Here is a 16,753-nt window from a genome sequence, read left to right on the forward strand (position 1 = left end):
GAGACCATAACTTCTCCCCGGCTACTTGGCCTAGCTGTAGACTTGTACCTCAAGCTGCCAGTGTTGGGCGAGGTTTGCACTTGTCAAGTTACACTGCAAATAACAGAGGGGAAGATATTAAAATTACTGCCACCAACAAAGCCCAAAGTGTTCAATGAGTCCTATTGCAGCTACTGCTGATAGAGATGACCTAATTTTAGTGGTCAGCACTACAGCCTTGCAGCGCTGGGGACCTGGGTTCAAGTCCCAGGGTCAACATCTGCAAAGAGTTTGTATGTTCTCTCCGTGTTTGCGTGGGTTTCCTCCGGGTCCTCCAGTTTCCTCCCACACTCCAAAACATACTGGTAGGGTGATTAGATTGTGAGCCCCATTGGGGACAGGGACTGATTTGGAAGGCTCTGTGCAGCGCTGCGTAATCTGTAAATTATTATTATTATTTTTTTAGAAGGTTAATTACATTATACTATCTGTGCCTGCTGGGGGGACAGTATCTAACTGCCCACATGATGCTATGCTGGGGAATTGATCTTTTGATCAGAGCAAACATTTTTCACTTATGAATAAACCTTTAAACATTTGAACTCCAGACCTATTATTTATTGTTAGAAAATTAGGTCTTTAAAGGGAACTGCGCCACATATATATATATTTTTTTTAATGAGCTATAAATCACATAAAATTAACATTGTTGACTTACCAGACATCCTTCCACATCCAGCAGCGAGTTTGAGGGGGCGTGGTATTCTCGACCAAGTCCAGTGGCCCCTCCCATCATTGCTCAGTAACGCTCCACCCCCTTGAGATGTGTCCAGATTGCAGATTTTCAGCGCCTGCGTACTCCTCTTAAATCTCCAGTCATGCGATGGAGTGGTTTTGCGCTCTCCGCTGGTTTACTGCGTATTTGGGAGCGGTACGCAACTCCCCATCGAGTTTGCATAACTCTCTCCGGTGTGTCTCATCACCCCTTCTAGTCTGGAACTCGGAGAGTAGGGTTCACTGGGCATGACCCAAGGCTTCATGATTTCGGCCGGATGACATATCTCAAGGGGCTGGAGTTGCTGAGTGAGGATGAGAGGGTTCGCTGGACTCGGCAAAGGAGACCGCGCCCCCTCTTACTCTATGCGGGATCAGGCTGGTAAGGCAACAAAGTTAATTTTATGGGGTTGTGAGCTGGGGATTTCTCTAGATTAAAGAAGGGTGCCATTGTGGTGATGAAGCTTTATCTGTTTTTGTAAAAATTGTGGTTACGGGTTCCCTTTAATTTTTAGATATTTTGTATGCAGAGTAGATGCAGCTTTGGGCACCTGAGAGATATAATCCAGTTAGTGGAAGATTGTGGTAATATGTGTAGGTAGATACATGAAACTCTCATCCCTCGTCTCTCCTGGTTCTCCTGTTACCAGATTTACCCTTCCAATTATGGGCCTTTCAACAACAGTTGTGGGAGAAATTAGCAGCTTTCTATCCCAGACGTCTTACAACACGGAGGAAGATATTTAAGTCGTCAAGTCAATAAATTGTCTTAAATTTCCCCGGGGACGCACTCCCTTCACTCTCGGTGCACACTTGTCGGTGTCATGGAGACGTGTTCTTTTCTACATATTTAACAGAAACAGCTGGGAATACAAGTATATTTTTGTATTTATATCTCACAATTTGCTGTTGTTTTTTTGTTTTGTTTTTTACGGAAATGTGTTACAATTCTTTAAGCACAGTGTATTAGCCTTCCTCCCATCCGCTTTACCAACTCCCTTTTAAAATTTGCACAAGAATATTTTTACTTAAGGTTTGAATGTTTGTTGGGCAAATACAAGTACAATGCAGACTTTTGTGTCTCCATGGTAACAGACTACAAACAATACTTATGTAGTCAGACAGATCTAAAAATACATTTGATGTTTTGAAAACCCTAGATCATTTAATAAAAATATGTCTTTAAAATCTGTAGATTTTTGGGGTACAAATTGTTTTTTTTTTTTTTTTTTTTGTAATTTCTAATCTTTTTTTAAGGCTATATTCAGACTGCCGTTGGCCGACATACCGTAGTACGTCCGGCACACAGCGCTCACCCCCGCTCCTCTCCATAGGAAGTAATGGCGCACGTATTCCGGAGAGAGATGGGACATGTCCTATCTTACTACGGAGTAGCCCGTATACGTTGGCCGTATATATACACGTCTCATGTGAATATAGCCTTAGGGGGCTTCAATCAGTTGCCCCTGTATCTCCCATCCTATTTAATGGGGCTGCGGTTAAGTGTTGGTGCGCTTCCACTCCATTCAACTGTATGGAATTGCTGAAATTCGGCTTTGCTTTTTAATGAACGGTAGGTTGTTGAACTCACTGTATCGTCCAATCAGCTTGGCTTTAAGCCCGTACCAAAGGGCATTACCCTAGTGTCTCCAACGTTTTTCACCCTTTAATCTCTGTACGACGATCTGGGCTTCATTGACACTAAAGGAAAAGGCGACTGCCAGTGGACACCGCAAAGAGCAGTCAAAGATCATGTAAGTTCGGGGCAGGAGGCAAACAGCCGGAATCTTTCTAGAAGTTGTGTGCTACACAAAGCCAAAACGTGGTGTTCGGCAGATACAAGGTAAGGGCTCATTCACACGGCCGTCTGTGGGGGACATACACGTGTGGCACCGATCCGCACTGTCCACCGCAAAAATATAGAGCGTCCTGTATCTTTTGGCGAGTGTGCGGCTGCGCGCCGCTGTTTTCTATGGAGGGAGGAGGGATCACAGCAAGTTTTAATTTCCCTTTCCTGTTAAACTTTTCGAGTCTCCTTAAAATTTTGCAATCCTTTAAGCAGAAGCATTTGCTGTTTTTTATTTTTGTTTTGTCTGTAGTTGTTGTGAAAGTCGTGTCTGTCTTTCATGTTCCGCTTCTTTGAAATCCAGAAGGTTTAGGTGCAAGTAAGAGGCAGATGTGAGAGGTCCTCTGGAGGTCTCTCCTCCCGCTCTCCCCCCACCACCACACTCCAGTCCCCTAGACACATGATATAAAAAGGTGCAATGCTTCGGATTAGTCTTTTTTAGAAAAATGTGTTTTTAGCTTTATTAGGAATTACTTGGGGCTATGAGAAGACACCGCAGAATGTCTTGTGTCTGCTGCTTGTATCTTCTTTCACTTTTTGTATAAAATGCCTGTAAAGTTGCAAAACTCAATTAACAACTTGCCTTAAAGTGGTTTTCCAGGCAAAAACTTTGGTTGTCATATCCTAGACGCATTGTCATCAGTGTTAGATCTGCTCTGCAGTAACCATGTCTGACCACTTCAAGGAGAACGGCGCTGTGTGCTTCCTGCTCCATAAAGTAAATGGGTGGCTGATGTTAAGTCGTCACCAATTTTTGATATTATAGGGCATCTACCACCAGGATGAATGGCTATATGCAAATTAGCCTGAGGGGCTCCAGGCTCCGTAGGTGATAATGGAGCCCCTGAGGCTCATTTGCATACAGTCTTTCATCCTGGTGGTAGATGTCTTTTAAGGACCTTATTATGTTATCCATATTTTTTTAACCTCTAAACTTTAAACTTTTCTTTTGTCTTTGACGTCTCAAGACAGTGCCTGCGCTTGATAATTTATTATTTTTTTTTCTCCAGAAAAATAAAACCTGTCCCTCCTATTTCTCAGCTTTGGAAGGCTTCCGTCTTAAGTCTGTGACCTATGTCATGACTAAGATGTAAACCCTATCCAGATCCTAGTCATTTGGTACGGCATGTTAAAGGGTCGGGCATTGACTCGTAGGATAACAACCTTCCAAGAGATGGTGTTGGAGGAAGATCTCCTGGAAGATCATTGCAACCTGGTTGTACAGCCCTGCTCAAGTCTCACCCATTGGAAAGTAGCTCCCTATTAGTCAATGCCCGACTATCAAGAAGCCTTGAAACATGACATAGGCCAACGATTAGTGGATCCCTTCACCGAGCCCAGTTCTCCGCATTGCACTGATGGAGGAAAACCTCTGAAATGATGGCTGCCTACAAATAGGACCGGATTGGTTCAATCATTATTGGTGTCACAAGCTTCATGTGAATCGGGCATTGACCAATAATGAGCGAGCATCCAATATAAGGACTAGAGGCACAAGTTTACCTTTGGCATTGAAGGAGAGGCATTTGTGTACAGTTCACAAAGCCAAATACATATAGACGTGTCTAGAGCAAATTCTGGACTATCAATGGTTCCCAAATCCCCTGCATCTATCACGGCTGTAACGTCTGGCCTTGATGAAACTCTAAGGAGCCAAACTCATCTCCTCATAGATCCCTTGATCTCATGATTACTATTAGATCCACAGTCGGGCCAGAATTTGTGGAACCAAAAATCTTCCTATTTTATACTCTCCTGAGGATATCATCCACTTTTATGCGGCAGATGAGAGAGACTGGTGGTTTATGTCCAATGACGGCCGCGTTGCGGTTGTGTAAGATGAAGATATCCGTGTCTGGGAGCCGCAGCACATTAATCAAGTGCTCTTAGGCTCCTGCGACTCCGGGGAATCTGTGTCTCTTTGATTCAAGATATTACGCTTGGGGGAGTCGTCTTCTAAATGGACTTAATCCCAGGAGTTTCCTGAGAAACAAATTCTCCTTTTTTCGGACCTGTGATATTCTGGCTAACAACTCAGAGAGTCAAAGTGCACGGCTCCTGTTTAACCTTGTTTTTTACAATTTTGCCAAATTTTGATAAAGTTGTAAATCGAACAAACCGGTATTAAGGGAAATCAATATTTTAACTTTTTCAGTTTTGTGAAACCTCAGTCAATCGGTGATGGACTTTGGTTGCTTAGACAACTGCATTATTTTCAGTTTCGCCAGTTTTGATCAATCCCTTTGGTGCTGTAAGCTCAATAGAGATGGGATGGGAGCGTGTTCTTCTACTTCCGATTAGGTCTTCAGTGTCTTATTGGTGGGGGTCTTATTTAGCAACAGTTTGGGGAGGAGCTGCAGTGCAGTTGGGGGAGGAGCTGCAGTGCAGTTGGGGGAGGAGCTGCAGTGCAGTTGGGGGAGGAGCTGCAGTGCAGATGGGGGAGGAGCTGCAGTGCAGATGGGGGAGGAGCTGCAGTGCAGATGGGGGAGGAGCTGCAGTGCAGATGGGGGAGGAGCTGCAGTGCAGATGGGGGAGGAGCTGCAGTGCAGATGGGGGAGGAGCTGCAGTGCAGATGGGGGAGGAGCTGCAGTGCAGATGGGGGAGGAGCTGCAGTGCAGATGGGGGAGGAGCTGCAGTGCAGATGGGGGAGGAGCTGCAGTGCAGATGGGGGAGGAGCTGCAGTGCAGATGGGGGAGGAGCTGCAGTGCAGATGGGGCAGGAGCCACTCAGTCTTTCAGCTCCAACCAATGTATAGTAGAGAGTGCTACTCCTAAACATCTTGCCGGACCCAGGAGTAGCGTGGCTGATGGGGTAGGTGGTGGATGAGGGAAGGTGAAAGTTTTGGCCTGGCTGGAAGGAGCAGCTGGAGAAAAAAAAAGGTATATTTGGCATGTGTGGGCATCGCCAAGTGGTTTGGTTAGGTAATTACTGATGACGGATTCCCTTGTTAATGCATCAGATTCTTGAACTATTCAATGTTTGAGTGCTGTCCCCTTCATAACCAGGATAAATATATCATCATTGGATATGAGAAAGCCAGGAACCCACCAATCGTGAGAATGAGGATCCCTACCTAGTAGTAGTATTAATGCTTCAGGAGACATGGGACTTCTTTTTTTGGTGGTGGGGGTCCTATCAGTGCAGGAAAGTAAACTAATACATTTTTGCTGAAAATTTTGGCACATGGGGAAGACACAATTCCTTTCCTTTTGTTACATATTTGCTTATAATACATTCTTCTGCTCAACTTTGCAGATATTTGACCGGAACGCATCATCGTTGCTTTGCCAAATCTACAGGGACTGTGACAAGTGTAGAATGGAGGCTGCGGCTTTGTTCTTTTTATACATATATTTGAGTTCCCGTCTGATTAGCGCTGCAATCTGTTCATATAATGTATAGTCAGCTGTGATTCTCGTGCCCGATTTTCTGTTTTCCATTGAACTGAAAAGCTCTGACGAGAATAAATTACCCGGCGCACGTCTTTAGGCTTTTAATGGCTCAATGAACCAGTGTCTAATTTCTTTGTATGAAGAATTTGCTTCCACTGAACGGGGGCCGAGGAACGCATGATTGGAACATAATTTTATCCTGTGTTTTAGAGCCGTCGGAGAGCTAACATTTGTCTGTAGTAACTCAATTTGTACCGTGGCTGGGATATTTCCATAAAAAATCCATTATGCCCTTTGCAATTTTTTGGTAGACGGTACCTAAGAGAGTAGAGCACGTATCATTGCAACTAAAATTACATTTTCTACTAAGGAACATTTTCTCGTAATCCCGTTAGGGAATTTGAACTGTGAAGGAATAAATATTGAAGGGTGGAAAAAAAAAATACTAAAAAAAAATATAAAATTAAATAAGAAACTAAAAAAAAATAAGAGAAAATGAAAATTATTTGTTCTCTTAAACTCAGATATTTAAGTAAATGGGAACTGGTGATAAAGGGCACAAAAAGAACTGGGAATAAATCTCCAAAATCCAATTTTAAGGTCCTAGTTGCCCGGGAGGCTGGAAGGTACAGTACCGGTGTCATATCGATCGTAGAGCAGGTCTAACATTTATCTAATAAGGGCTCAGCTTATTGGCTGTTGGGTTTGTTTTGTACATTAAAATGTTACTTTTATGCTATTCATCAGAGTTTTCTGGGCGTGTTTTCTTTTATAACTGGAGTTCTAGAACTTTTTGGGAAAAACTTTAAGAGTTTTTATCTGTTTCGATGCATGATCAGATGTCCAGGACCAACATCGGTGGTCAGAGACATGGCAGCTATCCATTACAGTGGACTCCTAAATGGATGTCTATTTTTGCGGTTTTGGTGGGTGAGGTTATAGATGGATAAATTGGATGTATACATGGGAGGTGGGATATGTATATAGGTCATCTCATCATTAAATGCACATACATGTTTTACTTATATTTCTGCAGAGGCGCGGGAAATCGTTTTAAAAGCCCAGATCTTGGCCGGAGGGAGAGGCAAAGGTGTATTCGACAGCGGGCTCAAAGGGGGAGTCCATTTAACTACTGAGTAAGTACTTCTTTACTATTTCTGGTGGGGTTTTATGACTAAATACCAGCGCACAAGCCGTAATTTGGTCGCAATTCCTGGAGCATATCCGGGAATTGCAAAGATTTTACCCTACCTGCCATAGACATTACACCGACAGCGCCGAAAAATTATATATCAGGCTCGTCATGAGGGGAGCAGTGAGCCCCAGTACTTTATGCATTTCCTCCACTGAGTATCATCAGATTTGTACCAGTATATATGTATGGAAGAAGGCCAGTTTGTAGGTACCTTGCCCAATATGACAAATCACAAAAAGTTCCTTTTCTCTACCATGGAAGTCATTTAAAATCCAATAAATTTTTGTACAAAATTAATTTTGACATAAACTTTACTACCAGTATAGAAATACAGCACCAGTACAGAGCTCCACATAGAAATGTAGCACATAGAAATGCAGCACTGGTACCAAGCAGCAGATAGAAATGCAGCACTGGTACCAAGCAGCAGATAGAAATGCAGCACTGGTACCAAGCAGCAGATAGAAATGCAGCACTGGTACCAAGCAGCAGATAGAAATGCAGCACTGGTACCAAGCAGCAGATAGAAATGCAGCACTGGTACCAAGCAGCACATAGAAATGCAGCACTGGTACCAAGCAGCACATAGAAATGCAGCACTGGTGCCAAGCAGCACATAGAAATGCGGCACTGGTGCCAAGCAGCACATAGAACTGCGGCACTGGTGCCAAGCAGCACATAGAAATGCGGCACTGGTTTATTATCAAGACTTGAAATCCTTACACTTTATCTGGACTGTAACAGGCGTACAGTACAATCATGGCCTATCTGTTGGTTGCTGTGATCTGGACCATATTATTGTGCCCGCATCCAATTTTCAATTTTTTCTTCTTTTCTCTGCTTCTGTTGCAGCCCCAACAAGGTAGAAGTTCTTACAAAACAAATGATCGGATACAACCTTTCCACAAAGCAGACCCCCCAGGGCGGCGTCAAAGTGAACAAGGTAAGACGCCTGGTGAAGCAAAGGGCCGTTGTATGAATTTAGAGGTCTATAGATGCACAATGTGGCCCTTTAGATATTGGTGAGGGTCCTGATTATAGCTTTGGCTTCTTCTATGTACTTTTTCAGTGCTTGCTGGTCTAATGGAGAATGCCCTGGTATGTACTTTACACATTTTCATTGGGCAGGATATGTCCATTACATGTGTGCCACAGCTTTGAGACTCTCATCTCATCTCAAGAGTTGGGTCGTAGATGGGCCCTCGAAGAATAGCTGACCATAAGTGTGACTGGAGAGAGCCACATACATACAGTCTTGAGATAGCAACTGTTTGGGTGGGCGGCACAGTGTACAGAAAGGGTTCAACCCGATGGGTGCAGGCTACAGCGTGTCTGATCCAAGACCGCTACGTTCCAATAGCAAACCAAAGAAGTAGCAGTACTTCTTTGGTTTGCTACAGTCTCGAGATAGATGCAGGTCCCAGAGTCTCTTAGTTCACATCTCCGTTAGGTCTCCAGTTATTGTGAGCCAAAACCAGGAATGATCGACCCTCACACAACAGGTGTAAGTGTCTTTCCAGATGAAAATCCATTAATGTTTCAGATGGAAATGACCAGAGTTCTCCAACTACGGATTATCCGGCCGAGCACACAGCTGGGTGGAGGAGGAAGGAGTGAGCACTCCTCATCCTCTCCATAGAAAGCCGATCGGCCACCGTGCAGATCATGATGTGACACAATGTGGTCACCACTCGGTAACCAGGTTCCGTAGATCTCTATTGAGGGCTGTGATCTGGAGGGCTACCTTGAGACTACAACTCCCATAGTTTCATGTATACGGCTGTATTGTGATATGAAACACCCACCCTAACCCCTTATACTTCAACACGTGAACGGTACATTTGGTCAAAGGGCAGAACTTGGACCCCCTTGCAATGACTCGGAGGAAACTTACTTCATAAGAAATCCCTCAATGACGGTAGAACTTTTAGAACTAAATTCCACATCTTTGATTACGACCTACTTCTTCCTGGTCTCAGCTAAAATTTGGAGAGTCCTCGAGACTGTCTACATCCCCCCCCCCCGACCCAAAACACTATGTATAATGTGTGCCTTTAGCTATGAGACTACTGTGTCTGCATTACACATATAATAATCCCCCCAAAATTTTCCTCTAAGAAGACTCCCATTGTTCCCGTGTTTGATCTGAAATAATGACGTTTTTTTGCAGGAATGTAAAATCCAGTGTGATGAGCGTCGAGCAGTTCACTGTTGCCCCCTTTACTTCAGCATAAAAATCCACCTCAGCGAATTGCGAGACCCAAGTAATTAATGAGCCGCTCTCTGGGCTCCTGGCAGACGTCCATGTTCCTGCTACTGTAGGAAACACTTTTCTTTAAACGTAGAAAACAAAAGACGTCAAGTGATGGTAAAAAAAACGGCCTCATTATACTCCCTGTTTAACTGCAGCTCTGCACCTTTATACGGAAGACGGAGAAACTCTCTTCATTAGTCTAAAATTAGCCGTTTTCATTAGCGAGAGGTAGGAATTCTTCTGCGCTGGTAGTAAAGACGTGGCAGGACGGTCACATACAGCGCAGTCCGGTGCGGAGAGCTGGACTTCGGTTTTATAATGGGAAATAAGTGGGCAAAAAACATCCAACAAACTGTTCCATATGTTACTAGTGCAAGCGAATATAAATAACACTAATAAAATAAAAGCTACTTTCTCTACCTGTGAGGCTCTTTTCCTGCCCCTCCTACCTAAACTTATACTCTAGTATAAAATATTTGCTGAATCCATCTTGTATGAGGAAGAAGGACTGAAAATAGGAGTCTAGTTACTGGGGAGGGGAAATGAGCTGTACTGGGTGAAAAGGGTGCAGACAGTCTGCTGGAGCTAGTAGTAAGTTTCTATTATTCATCAAGCACTTAATTCACACAAGCACAGGTCAGTTCTTCTCTATATTTTTCAATATGATCTTGCTGATGCTACTACTGAGTGATGGATAGAGCGTAATGGAGCAGGACTTCCTTTACTATCTTTGTGCAGTGTATGGGAGACATTGTAGCAGCTGGTCTCCAGCCACCGGCTCTGAGACGAGTGAAAATTGGAGTATTCAAAAGGGTAATGGTTACTTCTCGAAAAGTCATGTCATCCAGCTTCTTCTCCTTGGTGACAGATCTTCTCTAGATTTATGTGTTTTGACATGTGTAGGAGAACCAGCATGTACCAGCTCTCCCGATACGACTCGTTCCTCGTTCATACATGCTCCGCACGGTGCCCAGGGCGGCTCTTCCATCATTGTCCTTGTAGTTATTGTTGTAATTGGTCCACGTCAATGAGGCGTTCTGTACCCATGGGACTTCCATCTCGATTATCTTGTGAATTATCCAACCCTGGGGAGCGCCATCTGGGGAGATACTTACTTTAGCGTCACCTCAGCTGCCAAGACTAGAAGACGATAAAGGTATCGGTGATCCTAGAAGATGCCTGGACAGGAAAAATCTGAGACCAATGACAGAAAGTTTTCTTTCATCTTTATAAGAAAGCTCCTCTTCCCCCAGACATCAGCAGAGGTCTATGTCATTATAGTAATAACTGGTGCGGTGCTGAGTATCTGCTGACTCAGGACTCCGTGGGCTTTAATTGAAGCAATTAATGTTGTAGGTGATGGTGGCCGAGGCCCTGGATATCTCCAGAGAAACTTATTTAGCAATTCTAATGGACCGCGCATGCAATGGACCCGTGATCGTCGGCAGCCCTCAAGGTGGAGTTGACATTGAAGAAGTTGCTGAGAAAACACCGGAACTTATCTTTAAGGTGAGACGTTTTTTCCTCTTTTGCTTCGTTCCAAAAAAATGTACATAAAAATAGCATAAAAAAGGCAAGAACTAACAATACATCCTTACAGACCCACCAGTTCCCTGCTTCCTGGGTTCTCCGCAGTCTCTCCTTCCTGTCAACATACGGGAAAAGCTCTAAAAGCACTTAAAACGGTGGACGCTGCTTCCTTATGGAAATTACAGATTTGCCAGATTTGTATTCCGTTGTAGAATAAGTTACAAAGTGGGCCCCGGACTTCTGTTGGTAAACATGAACTCTAGTTGTTGCTCAGCTGTGAGTAAAGTGCAGTTCACTATATAAAAACTAAGAAAAAAATCGAGAGGCACTCGCCAAAATTGTCTTTTTTTTTAAGCTTGTCATTTATTCAGTAATACTACAAAGCCAATAGAGACATAAGGAAAGCGAGGGAGGGCTGTGCAGGACCTCACCACAGTGTAAAAGGCACAGGCCGTTTCACGGTCGTGACACTTTTTTTTTCTTGCTCGCATCCTTATATCTGTATTGACTTTGTAAGTAATAGACAAGCTAAGAAGACAATTTTGGTGAGCGACGCTCAATTTTTTTCTTCGTGTTTTTTTTTTTTTTTAACCCCTTTGCGCACCCTGACGTGATACTACGTCATAGGATGCGGGTCGTTCCCGCACCTTGACGTAGTATCACGTCATGGCGATCGCCCGGGCGATCGCCGCGGGATCCCGGCGGTAAGCGGTAGCCGGGATCCCGCAGTAACAGTCAGGATCGCGATTATCGCCACGGTACGGAGGTGCCGATCGTTGCCATGGCAACCCTGAAGCCCGATAAGGACCCCAGGGTTGCCTTTACTAGAAGCCTGTTAGGATCGTGCTGTAAGCACAATCTAACAGTGCTGATGTCAGCCTATGCAGAATGCATAGGCTGACTATGTAATATGCTGCAATACATTAGTATTGCAGTATATTACAATGAACAAGTGATCAAATGATCACTTGTTCATGTCCCACCCTGGGACAAAATAAAACAGTAAAAAAAAGTTAAAAAAAACAAAGTGCAGTTAAAAAAAATTATTAAAAAAGAATAAAAGTCTCTTGAAGTCCCATGCCATGCAATAATACAATAAAACATAAAAAAAGTGAAAATCACAAAAAAAACACAACATATTGGGCATCACAACGTCCGTTTACAACCCGTACAATAAAATAAAATCGTCACTGAACCCGTACCTTGAACGGCGAAAAAAAAAACACAAAAATTTAACATTTTTAATTTTACCCCGACATGATACCAAGAACAAGTACAGCTTGTCCTGCAAAAAATAAGCTATAAACCAGCTCCGTAAACAAAAAAAATATAAATGTTCTGCCCATTGTTACATGGCGATACAAAGACAAGCAAATTTCTCACAAAATTAGTTCTATATTCTGCAAAACAAGTGCACCATAAAAAAGCCATATAAATGGGGTGTCACCGTAATCGTGATGACCCGTAGAATAAAGATAACACATTTTTATGGTATGGTGAACGTCCATGAAAAATTGCTAAAAACCATAAACAAGAATTAATGATTTTTTTAACAACCACCAAGAAAGAGTTAATAAAATCTGATTATTAGCTATTGAGCCCCCCCGTAAATGATTTACCTGAAAAGTGGATCTCATCCACAAAAAAAAATAATCTCCCATATGTCCAAATTACAAAAAAAAAACAAAACATTTTATAGCCTGTAAGATGTGACATTGCAGATCTGCTCTGAATGGCGCAGCTTCCCTTCTATGCGCAGCCGTGTGCCCATACAGCAGTCACCACCACATATGGGGCATCCTTATACTCGGGAGAAATTGGGTATCAAACTTTGTGGAGTTTTTTGTCATTTATTACTTTGTAACGGTTTAATTTTTGGCCAAAATTAATACATTGTCTAAAAAAATTACAGCTTGTAAATTACACCTCCATATTGTTTTAACCCATGTGAAGCATCTAAACGGTTAACACACTTGTTGATTTTTTTTACACATTGAGGGGTGTAGTTTCTAAAATGGCGTGATATATGGGGGTTTACTGCTGTTTAGGCCTCTCACAGTCAGTTAAAGCTCAGCATGTGCCTCTAAATAAGGGTTTTGGTGATTTTCATAAAAATGAGAAAAATTGCACCCAAAATTCTGAACCTCCTAACAACCTAGAAAAGAGAGAGGATGCAAAAAACCCTGTGCCGATATAAAGCAGACATTCGGGAAATGTTAGTTATAAAGTTACTTGGGTGCTATGACTATCTGCCTGAAAAGCAGAAAATTTTGAACTTTGAAAATGAATAATTTTTAGAAATTTTTGCCAAATTTCAATTTTTTTCAATAACTAAACACAAAAGATATCATCAAAATGTTTCTATTCCTTTGAAGTACAATGTGCGACGGTAAAACAATCTCAAAATCCCCTGGATATGTTAAAGCGTCGCGAAGTTATAACCTCCTATAATGACACAGGGCAAATTTTAAAAAATCAGGCCTGGTCCTAAAGGTCTAAAATGGCTTAGACACGAAGGGGTTAATACGGGAAAAGATGCTCAACCAATCGCTTGTTGAGACAAGTCACCACTCCGGCCAGTGATTGGGTGAATAGTCACGTGCAGGAAACCAGGATATAGGGACAGGTAGGAAATCGGAACTTGCTGTAAGAGTTTGGTGGAGAATAGTCGAGGTTTGTATCTCTTTCTTTTTGATTTTTAGGTTTTTAGTAATGTCATTCTTTAGTCTTATTTTTCATTTTTAAAAAAAGTATATATGTGTGTGTGTATGTATATAATATATATAATTGCCCATGTTCTCTCCCATGTAGAATCAAAATCAATGTCTCTTCTTAATAAGGAGTACACACAAGTAATGGTAGGCAGCGTAGGCTTCATACATTAGTAACAGAATGCAATGTATCAATATGTTTTCTCCAGTGAACTTTGCATTTTGGGTTCTGTGGCATTAAAGAACCATGTTTTTTGGATGCTGCCGAAACTTTCTTTATCCAGACAACTTTGTCGTTAGTCTTTGTTTAAAATGTATCATTTTGGGTCCTGTGTGTCGCCATAGCTACAGACTACAAACAAACCCTGTGTAGTCAGATTCTGTAGTCATACTCCCTGCTTCTCGCTGATCTAATAATGTTTATGTACTAGAAATAGATGACAGATGGAAGGAAACGCGACGGCAATATTGGAGCACACAGGATTAGTTTATGGAGCGCATACCACGGAGGCGCATTTACCTGCATGGGAGCTGTAAACACTAAATGGAAGTTGCTTGACAAATGAGGTTTTACAGCCGTTCAGTTCTAGTCTGGCTGTCTCTAAGTTACCATTTTCCTGGAATGATCTGTGATGATGATGGTCAGTGCCAAAACGGAGACCCCTCCTGCCCCTTTAAGCGTATTTTGTGATAACATTGCTGGGTCGGTACATGAACACCATAAGATTGCGGCGCCTGTCATAAAAATGAGCTGCTTCATGTTTGTCAAAGCCATCTGGCCGGTAATTAGAAGTGAAAAGTGTTGTCAGATTGTCTTGTCACCGCGCCACCGCCTTGTTGTGGAAGGACCTCATTCACAAGGTGGTGACTTAATTAAAATGTACCCTCTGGGCGCCCGCTCCTGGAGCCGGGTGCATATTAATTTTTCATTTACATCCGACTTAAATATTTACATTACTTGTTATTTATTACTCTTACAGGAGGAAATTGATATATTCGAAGGTATTCAGGACAGCCAGGCCTTGCGGATGGCCGACAACTTGGGATTCAAGGGACCTTTAAGACAACAGGTGAGGAGGACTGAATTACCCTTTTGCAGTATTTTTTTTTTTTTTTTAAAGGGGTTTTTCAAGAACTTAAAGGGCTAGCTCCTCAAGTTATTTCCTATCCTGTGATTGGTGAGGGTCCAACAGAAAGGGCGCCCACCGATCGTAAGGATGGGTCCCCCAGCAGTCCAGAGAATGTGGGACTCATTCTTACTGACACTCTATTCAATATTATGGGTGTGTTGTACTTCAGTATCTCCAGAACTCACTTAAACCGTGAATGGGAGTGGCAGAGATACCTGAGCGCTGTGCTCAACAATTTAGGACACTCCTATAGTTGAGAATGGAGCAGCAGGACACATGCTGAACTTGCCGCTCGGGCCAGTAGTGAGAACAAGACCCCTTTTACACCTATTGCTGAGGGTTTTGTTGCCAACTGAATGAAGAGACAGGTTGAGCATTCTACGAGAGTGCTGGATATATCAGAGCGCTGTTCTCAGCAATTCCTGACTCTCTCATAGTATTGTATAGAGCACCAGGACAAGCTGTAGTTTTGCGTATCTTCATGCACCTTGGTTTTAGAGTCTCAAACTTTTTAACTTTTTCAGCAGTTTGTTGCTGAAATCTGGAGATTTGGGAGGGGAAAATGATGGGGTCTGGTGAATATTAGGTAATTTACCTTTACATATCAAGAAAGCGGAGTAGAATTTTTTAAAAATGTATAAAGTGATGCCTCCTGTTTGTTACCTCATCAGCCGGAGATTCCTGTCCATAAAATGGCCACAGATGGAGGGTCAAGTGATCTCTATATGCCCATGAGCAATCACCTGCTAGGACCTTATGCTAGTATTCATGAATAATATCATAAGGTCTTGGCAGGGCGATTGTTCATGGACAGATAGAGATCACATGACTCTCCATCTGCGGCCATGTTATGGACAGGAATGTCTGGCTGATGAGGTAACAGACAGGAGGCTTCACTTTATATATCAGGAAAACCGGAGCAGAACTATTACTAGATATATATTGGTAAATCACCTGCCCTCCCGCCCTTACGCACACATTACAAAACTACATGAGGTAAAGTGGCCAACCCCGACAAGTACACAGAACATATATAATTTCAAGGCAAACATCGGCCAGGTCTTCTAAGGGTTAACTCTGTGCCTGTTGAGAAAAGCTGGTGATTTGGAGCACTGTAACAGGAAAAGCCTCACGCTATAAAGTGTCCCTCATAAAAGGACTGTTCCCGCCGTAATGGCTTAGAGGCATCAAATAAAACCTGTAGTTTTTTTTTTACCATGTCTTGTTATGAAGAGCGCAGAACTATAAACTAGTATTAAAGAAGATGTCTCCTAGAAGATCTTCATTGGTATCTCCAAAGTATGAGCTATGGATGTCTCGTTGCTAATGAATAGATATTGATGACGTATCTTCTGTATTAGAATGCGAGAGGTCTGACTTGTCTCTACAGCTATAAACACTGCCTTGTGAACAGGCTTTAAAGGAAAGCTACCATCAGAATCCATCATGATAAACCAGGGACACTTACTCATAGATCCAGGCACCGTGACTGTGGTATCGAGAGAAAGTAACCCCAGCTCACCCTTTCTGTCTCCCTGCTTCTGTTTGCCAGTTATTGACAAAAATTAGTTATAGCACAGCTGGGAAGATCCTTTGACAACCGTTCCAACGATACCTGTATCATGCTGCTGGCTTCTTCCTAGCCTGAGATATAACCTGGTATATCGATCATCATTTCTTATAAAATCATACTCGGTTATTCCTGTAGTGGGCGGCACTTCCTGGTTGTGACCTCATCTAAGGGCACTGAAGCCAGAGTATGAAGGGCATTCATATAGATCAGGACAGAAGGTTTGTAATAGTATGACGTGAAGCATGCTTGTGACAAAAGGTCCTGTTTTCTTGCACTCCTTCTACTGCCCCCTACCATCAAGCCCATCCAGCTGTCATATACGGATTCCCATGGTTACCAGGAAGCATCGCAAATGGAGAATAGCCTGAG

At 42.8% G+C, this 16,753-nt stretch overlaps 1 protein-coding gene across 1 annotated transcript in view; it reads left to right on the forward strand.

Moving 5' to 3' along the window:
• SUCLG2 (succinate-CoA ligase GDP-forming subunit beta) overlaps positions 1–16,753 on the forward strand; it is a 138,859-nt gene that overhangs the window by 34,211 nt on the left and 87,895 nt on the right. The window contains exons 3-6 of the mRNA XM_072126993.1: positions 7,028–7,127; positions 8,039–8,129; positions 10,797–10,949; positions 14,662–14,751. Coding sequence (XP_071983094.1) covers positions 7,028–7,127; positions 8,039–8,129; positions 10,797–10,949; positions 14,662–14,751 — 434 coding nt within the window. The remainder of the gene's footprint in view (positions 1–7,027; positions 7,128–8,038; positions 8,130–10,796; positions 10,950–14,661; positions 14,752–16,753) is intronic.

Source organism: Engystomops pustulosus, chromosome 10, assembly GCF_040894005.1.
Source record: "Engystomops pustulosus chromosome 10, aEngPut4.maternal, whole genome shotgun sequence".
Taxonomy (NCBI): Eukaryota; Metazoa; Chordata; class Amphibia; order Anura; family Leptodactylidae; genus Engystomops; species Engystomops pustulosus.